The sequence below is a fragment of the Tupaia chinensis genome, unplaced genomic scaffold (genome assembly GCF_000334495.1).
Source record: "Tupaia chinensis unplaced genomic scaffold, TupChi_1.0 Scaffold000484_1, whole genome shotgun sequence".
In the NCBI taxonomy this organism is placed as follows: Eukaryota; Metazoa; Chordata; class Mammalia; order Scandentia; family Tupaiidae; genus Tupaia; species Tupaia belangeri.
Window position 1 is genome coordinate 2,337,703 of NW_006159996.1, and position 12,847 is coordinate 2,350,549.

At 43.0% G+C, this 12,847-nt stretch overlaps 1 protein-coding gene across 1 annotated transcript in view; it reads left to right on the forward strand.

Moving 5' to 3' along the window:
* LOC102485356 (protocadherin alpha-8) overlaps positions 1 to 12,839 on the forward strand; it is a 189,439-nt gene extending 176,600 nt beyond the window's left edge. The window contains 1 exon segment of the mRNA XM_027774839.1: positions 10,815 to 12,839. Coding sequence (XP_027630640.1) covers positions 10,815 to 11,125 — 311 coding nt within the window. The 3' untranslated portion in view covers positions 11,126 to 12,839.
* Positions 12,840 to 12,847: the final 8 nt, after the last annotated feature.

Genomic DNA, 12,847 nt, shown 5'->3' on the forward strand with positions numbered 1-12,847 from the left:
CAGTCCCATCTCCCCTTTTCTATTCTGTTAGGGTTTGGGGCGCACATGTACACTCACCTACATTTTTTTTTTTTTAGAGATTTTTCGCTATAGGGCGCGTGCGCTCGCCAGACAGACAGAGACATAGAGACAGAAAGCGAGAAATCACCCCCCAGGGGAGATGGCCACGCTGCAATCCCTTCTCCTCCATTCCCCTCTTTGGATCTTGGATCTTGGGCACTCACGCACACGCACCCTGCGTGAGTTCTAAGCCACTGGGTCCAGGATGTGAACCGCGGTCGACTACGTGGGAGTCCAGCGACATAGCCATTACGCTAACTGCTGGTTCCCTCATTTTTCATTTATAAGGGCATAGTACTATGTCATATGACTGTATTATTATAGTGTATACAGTTTCCAATTGATATCTATTTTTTAAACAATGCAATATACAATCTTACACATATACTTTATGCACATCTACTAGTATTTATGTAAGATAGATTTCCAGAATTACAATCGGTAAGTCATAACAATCCTTCTTTTCTGAAGTTGATCTACACTTGTTATATACTGTTTCTGAACCCACCTCCGACTAGTGCTGTATGTCACTTAACTCAGTGACACCATCTTCAAGAGACTTTTAGCCTCCAGGGTTGAGAAAACTACAGCCCAGAAAGGAGAGAATTTATTTGTGGATAATAATAGTGATCGCTAACTTGTACTGAACATTTAAACCACGAGCCAAGTGTTATTCTAAGCACTTTATAAGTATTAACTCCTTTAATCTATATCATTACCCCCCAGAGATGACTCTATTATTATACCCATTTTACTGCTTAGGAAACTGAGATACCTAGGAGTAAATAAAGTCATATATCTAGTAAGTGGGTGGGGCCGGGATGTGAAGCAGGGTTATTTTATTTCTTTTTTTCTCCCTCTTATTTATGTATTTATTTATTTTACATTCAATCACTATGTATCATTACATTATGCCAAATGAGTTTCCCATCATGAATACACTGTATATTGGTTTAGTCAAAGATATTACCATACACATTATCATCAACAGATTTTAAATGTTTAAACAGATTTAAATGTTTTGCATCTTTCTTCTTTCCCTGGATACCCTCCCTCTCACCCTCGCCCATTTCCCACTCTCCTCCTCCAGTCTCCAGTATCACCATCGCTCTCCCTGCTTTTGTACCTCCCAATGTTTCCATTTCTGCCATAGAGTGCTGACATGTGGCATATATTGAGTGGGGACATACAATGCCTCTCTTTCACAGTCTGGCTGGCTTCACTTAGCAGTAAATCTTACATATTTGTCCACTTTCTGTCAAATACCAAAGTCTCGTTACATTTTATGGCTGAGTGGTTTTCCGTAGTGTGTATGTTCCACAATTTTTCAATCCATTCATTTGTTTGTGAACATTTGGGTTGGTTCTACATCTTGGCAATTGTGAATAATGCTGCAATAAACATGGAGGTGTGACTGCTTTCCCAACTGAGCATTTTCCTATCCTTTGGGTAGGTACCCAGGAGTGGAATTTCTTATGGTAGTTCTATCTGAAGGTCTTTGAGGAACCTTCATATTGTTCTCCACAGTGGTTGTACTAATTACATTTCCACCAACAATATAGGAGAGTTCTCTTTCCCCCACAGCCTTGCCAGAGCTTTTCATTGCTTTTTTTTTTTTTAATCTTAGCCATTCTGACTGGGGTTAGGTGGTATCTCATTGTGGTTTTGCTTTGCATCTTTCTTATGATAAGGGATATTGAGCATTTTTTAAAATTTGCTTTTGGCTGTTTGTATGTCTTCCTTAGAGCCTTAGAGAGTTGTCTGTTCAGCTAATTTGCCTATCTTTTAATTGGGTTGATCATTATTTTTCGGGTAAGCTGTTTGAGTTCCCTGGATATTCTGGTTATCAGGCCCTTATCTGAGACTTAGTTTACAAATATATTCTCCCATTCCGAGGGTTGATGACTCACTCTAATTATTATTTCTTTTGCTGTGCAGAAGCTTTTTAATTTGATGTAATCTCACTTGTCTATTTTTGGGAGTATTACCTGTGCTTTGGGGGGTCTTGTTTTAGAAGTCTTTGCCTACTCCTATGTCTCCAAGAGTTTCTCCTGTGTTTTCCACCTGTAGTTTATTTGTTTGTTTGTTTTTAAGAGATTTTTGCCATAGAGCACGTGCACTCACCAGAGAAACAGAGACAGAGACAGTATGAGGGAAAATGAGAAATCATTCCCCATGGGGGAAGGCCACACTGCAATCCTTTCTCCTCCATCCTCCTTCTGGGATCTTGGGCACACAGGCACACATAACCAGCATGAGTTTTAAGCTACTGGATCTGGGACTCACACCTCGCTCAGCCATGTGGGAATCCAGCGATGTAGCCACCACACACCATCTGCTGGCCCTCCACCAGTAGTTTCATAGTTTGAGGTCTTAGATTTACATCTTTGATTCATTTTGAGTTGCTTTTTGTTAATGGTGAGTGATAGGGGTCCAGTTTCATCTTTTTTGCAGGTGGATACCCCATTTTTCCAGCCCTGTTTGCTAAGGAGATTTTCTTTTCCCCACTGGATTGACTGATGCCCTTTGTCAAAAATCAGTTGACTGTACGTTTTGGGGTTTATTTATGGGATCTCCATTCTGTTCTGTTGGTCCACATGCCTGTTTTTATGCCAGCACCATGCTGTTTTGATTACCAGCTTTGTAATATATTTTGGGATCAGGGAATGAGATGCCTCCTACTCCACTCTTAACGTAGAATTGCTTTGGCAATATGGGTCTTTCTATTCCAGGCAAATTCTGATTGCTTTTCCTTTTCTTTCTTTTTTTCCTATGATTGTTTTTTCTAAATCTGTGAAGAATGTCTCTGGTAATTTGATCAGGATTGCATTAAATATGTAGACTAATTTGGGTAGGATTGACATTTTAATTATATTAATTCTTCCAATGCAAGAACCTAGACTGTCCTTCCACTTTGTTGTGTCATTTTCAATTTCTTTTTTTAGATTTTCTTAGTTTTCCTTGTAGAGGTCTTTGACTTCTTTGGTTAGATTTTTTTTCCTAGGTATCTTGTCATTTTTGTGGTTACTGTAAATGGGATTGGTTTCTTCAGTTCTACCTCAGTCTGCTTGTCGTTGGTGTATAGAAATGCCATAGACTTTTATATGTTGATTTTATATTCTGCCACTTTACTGTAGGGTTGTTTGATTTCTGAGTCTAGGCTCTTAACCACTGCATATACTCTAGAAAGTATCTTTTATTTTCCGGTTTATTTTTTATTTCTTCCATGAGCAAAAAGAGACACATATAGCATCCCCCACAAGGTCTCAGTGCCACTATCTGCTCCCAGCTTTCATCCAGACCAGGTGATGGGCAAGCACTTGCCCAGCATACACAAGGAGGTCTCCAGACTTGAACTGGGAACCTTCCCATGTGAGATTCCCTCTGAGTGATGGTTTTACCACTGCACCATTTGGCCCCTAATTTTATCTTTATGCTAGTATTTATCTACCTTGGGACCAGCAAATACTGTAATGGTTATGTCACTGGATTCCCATGTAGTTGACCGTGGTTCTAGTGGCTTAAAACTCACGCTGGGCGCGTGTGCATGCATGCCCAAGATCCCGAGAGGAGAATGGAGGAGAAGGGATTGCAGCGTGACCATCCCCCCTGGGGGGTGATTTCTTGCTTTCTGTCTCTCTGTCTCTCTGACAAGCACACGTACCCTATAGCAAAAGAAACAACAACAAAAACTATCTTGTTTATTCCTTAAACTGTTATTGTTTTACTCACTTACTTGTCTTATTTTTTATTTTTTTGAGAGGTTTTTGCTATAGGGCACGTGCGCTGGCCAGACGGACAGAGACAGAGAGACAGAAAGCAAGAAATCACCCCCCAGGGGGGATGGTCACGCTGCAATCCCTTCTCCTCCATTCTCCTCTCGGGATCTTGGGCATGCATGCACACGCGCCCAGCGTGAGTTTTAAGCCACCGGGTCCTGGACATGAACCGCAGTCGACTACGTGGGAGTCCAGCGACATAGCCATTACGCTAACTGCTGGTTCCCATTGTCTTTTTCTCCTACTACACTTTAACTCTTTGACAACAGGATATCTGTCCTAATATTATTCATACACATATCTCTCAATCCTAGCATATCTAATTTATTGTAAATACTAAGCATAGTAGCATCAATAACAATGCCTCTGGGAGGCAGCTATCATACCCATTTTTTCAGAAGAAGAAACAAGTCAATGTCAACCAAATAGTATTGTAGAGAATAGTAGAAAGCAGATGGTGGAGCTGGTATTTGAACCCAAGGCCTTTGATACTTAGTCCAGTGTGCTTTTCCTCCTATCTAAGCTGCCTCCTTTATTGCCTCCGTCAGAGGGCTCTGGAGAACAACTCCCTGCCTAGCAACCATTTCTAAGCTGGAAAACTTCACAGCTGAAAGTTCTCAATGATCCCTGGGAGGGGCAGAGCCTAGTGGGAAGAGGGCCCCTAGAAAAGGGATTTCTGGAAGTTCTGTAGCCAGGAATAGGTTGTCAAAGGGCTTCTCAGAGGAATACTACATAGTAATAATATGTGTCCTTCATTTCAGAGTTTCTGCATTTCAAATATTTTTCCATGTGACTTATGATCCTTGTATCTTCCTAATGCTGAAGATCCTGTTAGATGGATATTGTTATCATTATTTTACACCTGAACTGCAGTCTGAGAGACCCAGCCTGAGAGACCCAAGGTTACACTACAAATAAGCAGTGAAGCTGAGATTCCAGATGTCTGCAGAACCCACATTCTTTTAAAGGTTTTTACCCACATTTTAGGTATTCTGTTACCCTCCAGGATATAACAGCTGGCTGAAGCAGAGGGCATTTTGAGAAAAGGCCAGAAAAGGAAATTGCCCTCCCAAGATCATGGGGGACTTTAGCAGCTGAGCACTAAGGTAGACAAAACCTTGCAACCTGAGCCCTACTGGGCTGGGGAGGGTGGTCATGGAAAGAAGAAATGTGATTTTTTTTTAGCTGACTATAGAGAGCGAGGAAGGTTTGAGCCAGCCATTCCAATGTCTGAATCTGGGTCTGCAGCACATGATGTCTTTATACTCTTAACCTAGAAATGGCAGAGTTATTTTGGGCACAAAGCAAGAGCTGTGGCTTTAAAAATATGCCAAGTGTATTTATCTCTTCCGCTCCAAGATTACTGAAAATTAGCCCAGCTGTGGCCCGAGGCACGGAACAGCCACAGAAGCTTCTTCCAGAGCCACTCATCCCACCCAGAGAGGGTGAAACACCCAGGAGTCACAGCTCCAGTGGCCTCGGGAGAGGTATCAGATCAGCCTCCCCATTGCCAAGCTTGACTTCCCAATCACACACACAGCCCCACCTCCCCTCCCCAACTACTCCGGGGATCAGATTGCTAGGCCTGCGAATGGAGCTCAGTTCTGTCTCCTCCCCCATCCCCAAGGCTTCACAAAGAAGTGGAGAGAAAAAAAAAAAAAAAAAGCTTGATTATTGAGTTGGGAAATCAGTGTGAGAATAATTTTTCAGCTTCATTATCAAATCTCGGTGGTTCAGGGCAGATCATCTTGCTGTAATTTAAGCCTTCAGATTCCTTATCTATCAAATAAAAATATTTTAAGTATATATATTTAAATAAAGAAAGTTTATATAAATACTAATAATTTTAATTGAAATAAGTTTAAACCAGTTTCGTAGATAAATACATGCAAAGTGCTTAAACTGCCTGACCCAGAATAACCAATCGATCTACAGCCCTTAAAGTAAGGACTCTTCCGCTGCCTGATCTTACTCGCAAATAGTTTAATGAGTTTTTCTTTGTGGCAGGTACTATGCTATGTGCTCTGTGAGGGTCATTTACATTTAATCCTTTAAGGACCCTGTGAGGTAGTGTGATGATTTTAACAGGTGAAAACTGAGGTCCAGGGATATTAAATAGTTTCCTGAACATCACATAATTTACATGATGTAACCAGATTTAAATTTAGGTCTCCTGATGACAGAGCCTAAGGTTTTAAAGAGAACAGGGAGTATAGTTTTATATTTCTCTGTTTCCATGGAAAATTCTTTCCACTGTCAGTTGAAGGACTCAGTAACAGCAGGGAAATGCTAGCCCAGGTGGTTTCAGCTCTCTCTCTCTGATCAGGCGGGATTTGGGTTTCAGGCCATGATTCTCCTGTGTTTTGTGGGCTGTGGTTCTTCAGCTTAATTTTGGCCAATGCGAAAGGATGGGGGCGGGGAGAAGCAGTTGGTCCACAAACCCCTCACATGGCAGGATAGGGGGTGGGGAGGGAGCTCGAGATGTTTTATAGTCTGGCTTTCAGCTCAGTTGGATGGCGAATGGTTTTTTGCCTTTTGGTCAGGCTGAGTACGTATAATTCTACAATATGGCAGTGGGAGACAAGAGACCTGAAATGGTCGCTCACGGCCAAGAAGGCGCAAACGAAATCGAGCTGCTTGAAAGACTGCAATGGCTGCTGGCTCGGGCGGCAGAGACCAGGAAGGGGGAGAGGCTAAGCGCCCCTCCGCAGAAATCCTGGGTGTTCTCTTGCAAACCAAGAATCTGCAGAGCCTTCCATGCCCCTGACTACTCCGGGCAGCCGGAGGTAGCAGCAGCGCGCGCCAGAGAAGGAGCAGTCGGGGCGAGCTGGCCGGCTGGGCCGGAAACGGCTGTAATCATTTAATAGCCTTTGCTGGCTGCTCCGACTTCGCAGAGTGGGCGGTAGGTAGGCTCCAGAGTGCTGTCTGGCACGATAGTCCCCGGCTTTAATCAAAATGATGGGTTTTCTGGAACCTCTTTATTAACCTCGGCACTGAAGTCCCAGAGATGGTAACAAAGGGATGAATGGGGATGCAGAGGCGGGGCTGAAACCTGGAGGCGGGGCTGTGATTTTCCAGATTCCTCACGCCGGATCACACCCCTCCCCCACCTCCACTCCTTTCAACTAATTCTGCCTAGAGGATCCTGCTTCTACCTCTGTGTCTTCCTATGCTAACCAAACAGATAATAACCATCATAATGACTACACTTGTATAATACATTAGGGTTTTCTTTGTTAAATTATTACTACTTAATTTTATTTATTGTTTTTTAGTTTAACCAGAGAGGAACAGAGAGAGAGAGAAATTTCTACAAGCCTCCAGGACTGGGACTTGAACCACAGTCAGCCTTGTAGAAGTTCAGCGCCTTAACCACCATGCCACCTGCCGGCCCCTGCTTTAGGGTTTTCAAAGGAAGTTATTGATATACATTTCAGGATGTGAATCTCAGAGCTGGAGTCCGGCTGCCTAGGTATTTTATTTTTATTTTATTTTTAGGAGTTTTTGCTATAGGGCGCGTGCGCTCGTCAGACAGAGAGAGAGACAGAGAGATAGAAAGCGAGAAATCACCCCCCAGGGGGGATGGCTAGGCCACAATCCCTTCTCCTCCATTCTCCTCTGGGGATCTTGGGCATGCACGCACACGTGCCCTGCGTGAGTTTAAGCCACCGGGTCCGGGATGCAAACTGCGGCCGACTACGTGGGAGTCCAGCGACATAGCCATTACGCTAACTGCTGGTCCCCGGCTACCTACATTTGAGTCCTAGGCTCCATCAGGTGGTAGCCATGTGAACATTCGTCTTAGTTTTCGCATCTACATCGCAAACATAGGTATTAGCAACATCTACTTCATATGGCTCTTGTATGACTGAAAATTATATCGCATGCCTATCTGTTTAGCTCTATGCCGTACACATAGGAAGGCATGGTAAATGTTCACTACAGCTCTAACCCTGTGATGTAGGCAGGAAGGTGGCCATTTCTATTTTATGGATGAGGCTTCGAGATATTTATGTAAATTGCCCAGGACTATGCACTGGTAAGTGACAGAGCCAGAACAAGTCCTAAAGGCCAGAAAGAGAACAAAAACAAGAAGAAAAGAGAACTAAACACCTTCCAGCATTTTCCAGCTCACATTCCTTCTGAAAAGTTTTCTGAAAGTAGTATCCTTGGTCAAATCAATGTAAAATCAGAAACATCCTTCCTGGCCCTTAGTGACTGTCCAGCTCACTTCAGAATTGGGGTGAGGTGAGTTTATAAGCCTAACATTTTGTTTCATAATCTTTAGGATCTTCTTTGCCATTTACCTGTCAAAGCATCAGCCCAATCAATTCTAGGCTCTGGGCTCCAACTTCATAAACCCTGGCAACCAGGGTTAGTTTAGCATGGAAAGAGGAAAGTTGAGAACTTTGCCCAAAAGACCCTTGGGCAGTGCCTAAGGGAAGTGCTTACAGTGGATTTACTGGATCACATGATGTAGCCAGCTACTTTCAGAAAGCAGTTTATAAAGTCAAAGATGAAGATCTTTATCCTTTAAAAAACAATACATGTTCTAATTTTAAAATATAACCTTGCGCATTATTAAAAAAAATCAGCCAATACCAAGAAAAATTTTAGTGTTAAGTGGTATAGTGATTAAGACACTAGATCCCGTATGGCCAGCTCTGTGGTTTGAGTTCCAGATTTGGCAATTTGAAAAACACATGGGTGTGTGTGCGTGTGTGCCCAAAATCCTGAAAGGAAAACGAGATGGGATTGTGATGTGGCCATCCCTCTAGGAGTGAGTTTTCATTTTCTCTCTCTCTCTCTCTCTCTCTCTCTTTCTTTCTTTCTTTCTTTCTTTCTTTCTTTCTTTCTTTCTTGATTGTCAGATTATAATCTGAATGTTTGGGAAGGGCTCTCGGTTTGAAGATTGAGACCCACACCAACTTGATGTGTGTCAGATGTCCCCTTTCTAGGCTCTTTTGGGTCTTGACTGACTCTTAGTCTCGTCTTTGTGTGAGGATGACCTAGGTCCCTGGCAGGAGAGTGGGGAAGACTTGTGGGAGATCCTAGGAAAGGGGTTAGGAGGCAGCACTGAAAAAAAAAAATCATTTCTTTAATTGACCATTTACTGAGAATGGTCCCTGACTGGGATTAGAGGCAGAAACTGTTTTCCTTTCTTAACTGTTTCAAAAGGGAGCGTCTTCTTGATTCTGCCCCAAAGGCACATTTTATAAGCAAATCCACCAAAGGACTTCAATGCTTTTTGCCAAAACAAACTCAGATCAGGTTAGTAAATGTTTGTCAGATCCTTGAGCTGTTCTTTTACTGGTGAGTCACCATTCAAATGTTTCTGGGCCCTCTGAGATGTTTACTTACCCAACAACCCGAGTGGGTTAGGTGTAACCTGTGAGGGAGGACCAGCAGTTAGTGTAATGGCTATGTCGCTGAACTCCCATGTAGTCAACTGCAGTTTGAGTCCTGGACCTGTTGGCTTAAACTCATGCCAGGCACGTGTGCGTGCATGCCCAAGATCCTGAGAGGAAAATGGAAGGGAAGGGATTGCAGGGTGGCCATCCCTCCTGGGGGCTGATTTTTCGCTGTCTCTCTTTCTCTCTCTCTCTGGTGAGCTCACACACCCTCTAGCAAAAACCTCTAAAAAAAATTTAAAAATAACAGTCTGTGAGGGACCAGAGAAATCGTATCCTGTTACCCTGCAGAAGCTGAATTTGTGGAGGATGCAGCTGAATTGCGTCTTGGAGTTTAGACTGAGTCAGACAGAACCAAGACTCCCTGCTCCAGGGAAGCCCAGTGACATGTAAAAGAAGCCAGTTAGGGACTGGCAAGTGGCATGGTGGTTAAGGTGCTGGACTCCCACATGGCAGCCACAGTTCAAGTCCCAGACCTGCTGGCTTGCTTTCTCTCTCTCTTTCTGTCACTGTCTCTCTGGTCAAGTGAATAATAATAATAATAATAATAATAATAAATAAAATTAAATAAATAATTCTTTAAAAAAAAGAAGCCAGTTAACTCTTGGCAGTCCTACTGTGAGGGCCTTCCTCAGCTAGTAGACGTGGCCATTAGTGTCCTTTAGCTCTGCCAAGTGAAGATATACCTCTTAGCTCTGCACCTCTGGATGGCAGTCCTGAGACCTCATGTGGAGATGGGTTCGATGCCGCAATCCCCCAGCCTCCATAGGTTTTTGCCATAGGGTGGGGGCCACCATACCCAAGACCTCATGTAGAGTCCTGACTAGGTTTGGAAAATTTTCCATCCTGGGCTCTGTGAGGGCAACTAAATGACAGGGATGGTACTAAAACCCAGTTCTAGGTGCCAGACCAAAGTGTTCGATATACGTTTCTTGCTTTTGTCCCTATCTGTCAGAGACAGGGTCTGTATTTGAGAGATAAACAAACCAATTCTGGCTGAGCTCAAGTGCAGATTTGGTTATCTTAGATCTTTTTTTTTTTTAATAGTCTATCTCAAAGAAAAAGTATCTCTTGCTCCATCTCCTAAGTGCTCTCGTGTTGGCTCTGTCAGGGAAGGCCTGGTGTAAGAAAAGGATTTGGGGGATGAGAAGAAAGTTTCTGGCTCCCCCTCTCCGTTGCCTGCTGGTATTTGGACTAAATTTGTAATATGCTTATCCTGCCCTCCTAGCTCCAACGCCTGTGCCATACAGAGTTGCCCAGAGGGGACACTCCATTTACTGAGCAGTTACATTTGTTAAAGATCAGGGGTCACACTTTACATGCATTCCCTTGTTGTCTTGGTCTGCTAACGAGCAGGTACCGCTTCCACTTCTCAGATCAGTGCTTTCCTTCACCACCACACACTATTTATTAAATGCCTATTCATGGACCAGGAATGGTGCTAGGCAATTTTCGGGGGCACTAGCCCAAGAAATTGTGCAGTTTCTCTTTGTCCTTTACCAGTAGTGTGGTATTGACGGCTTATCTTGAGTCTGTTACCCATTTGTTATGTTTTGTCTTTCAGAACCAGAGGCAGGAGAGGTGTCCCCTCCAGTGGGTGCTGGAGTCAACAGCAACAGCTGGACCTTTAAATACGGACCAGGCAACCCCAAACAATCCGGTCCCGGTGAGTTGCCAGACAAATTCATTATCCCAGGATCTCCTGCAATCATCTCCATCCGGCAGGAGCCTACTAACAGCCAAATTGACAAAAGTGACTTCATAACCTTCGGCAAAAAAGAGGAGACCAAGAAAAAGAAGAAAAAGAAGAAGGGTAACAAGACCCAGGAGAAAAAAGAGAAAGGGAACAGCACGACTGACAACAGTGACCAGTGAGGTCATCGAATGGAAACAAGCCACTTAGCCAGTTTTTGTAATAATGGCAAATCTCTCCCATGTAGCAACTCCCTACTCCCTTCTCCTATCGACATGAGCCCTCTTAGAGACCTCAGAAATCTGCAGAAAGTTCCCTGTGTCTGTCTAGATCTCATTTAAACAGGTTTTGTCTGAAAAGCTTTGCTAAGTCTGGTGTTAACTCTTTCTCTCCACTCTGGCTTGTTTTCAGAACCTAAAAAGCAGACCCAAGTTTCCTTTCTCCTCCGCCGCAAAGGAGAGGCTTCCCAGCCCCGCCAGTGAGAGGTTGGACTCTCTGCCCTGTGCTCCGGGGATCCTGTCTTGATGACACTTGCAGGGCAGGCTGAAAGATTTTGAGATTGAGCAGCTTGGGTGTTTGTAGCCACTGGGTATGTGTGGCCATCATGGTATGCAAGTATCAGACATTGGCTGGGGTGGGCCAGATTAGACTAGTTGGTACAAGAAGGGCTTGGGTGGGAAAAAAAGGCAATTAATGAGTGGGCGTTATCAATCTTCAGGGGAAACATGAAAATGAAAGGGACCAGACTTTCTAAATCTCTAACTCAAGAGGCGATAGCCACCTGCTAGCAGACAAAACTACACCCACTGAACTTTCTAGGAGTACTAGAGTCTGTTGGCGTTGGTGTGGTGTCATGATACCTAAAACCTGCATTATACCTACAAGCCAACGTTCGGTGTTTAACAGAGGGTCAGCCAGGGCAACAGAAGCAGATCTGATGTGTTTCCTGTATATGTCCTTGTGCTCACTTTATTAAAAATTCTTTTGCACACAATGTTCACGAAAAGGCCAGCTCCTTTTCCAAGAACACATATGCAAAAGCAAAAGAAAAAAGAAAACCCCAACACCTCACTTTATGCCGTGTGTCGTTGAAGAGATTTATTTAAAAAAAGAGAAAGTCTATAGCTATAAATCTTTAAAGAGAAATATGATGAATACAATTCCCCTAAACTCTCTAGAAAAGAGAATTCCGTCTACAGCCATTTAAATGATCATTGCTGCTACAGAAGTGCTTTAAGAGAATTGCCTGAAACATCTGTATTATACCGGCTACCTGCCAATCACAGCTTTACTCTTTCAGGTCACTCTGGGGGCTGCCTCTTGCATGTATTAATTACTAAATAAAAGGATCTTTCTCTCTTTTCTAAGAAACAATTATGTGCACTTTGAATATACAACCTTCTCTAACCAACTGTATCAAGACCCAGAAACTGAAGAAAAATGTTGTTTTCTCATACATACATCCAGTGAGCAGACTTTTCAATCCTCTAATTCTGTGACTTGTCTTGGTGTGCTAGCCTACACTTTTTCTTCGGTTAAGTTTTCCTTTTCTCTAACACGCTGAATTGCTAATCTTACTAACACTTACGATGTTACCTGCAATCAATCTCCCATATGTATGCTGTATGCTATTATAAGACTCCTGAAATATACTTATTCTGTGCTCGTGTATGTGAATGTTTATGCAACAATTACCTAGAGTGAACTTTAAGCTTTATTGTTGAATGTAATTCCATTATATTTCCTTTTGTACACCTGTGAAAAAGTGGAGTAGTGTTTTTTTAAACATTGTTATTCAGCTTTTGTGTATGAAAGACACAGTAAAAATTCTTTCTTAAATCAAGATACTGGTGATTCAAGGAATTTTATTTATGGTCAGCCAAGAGCTGTCTCTTGCCAAGATT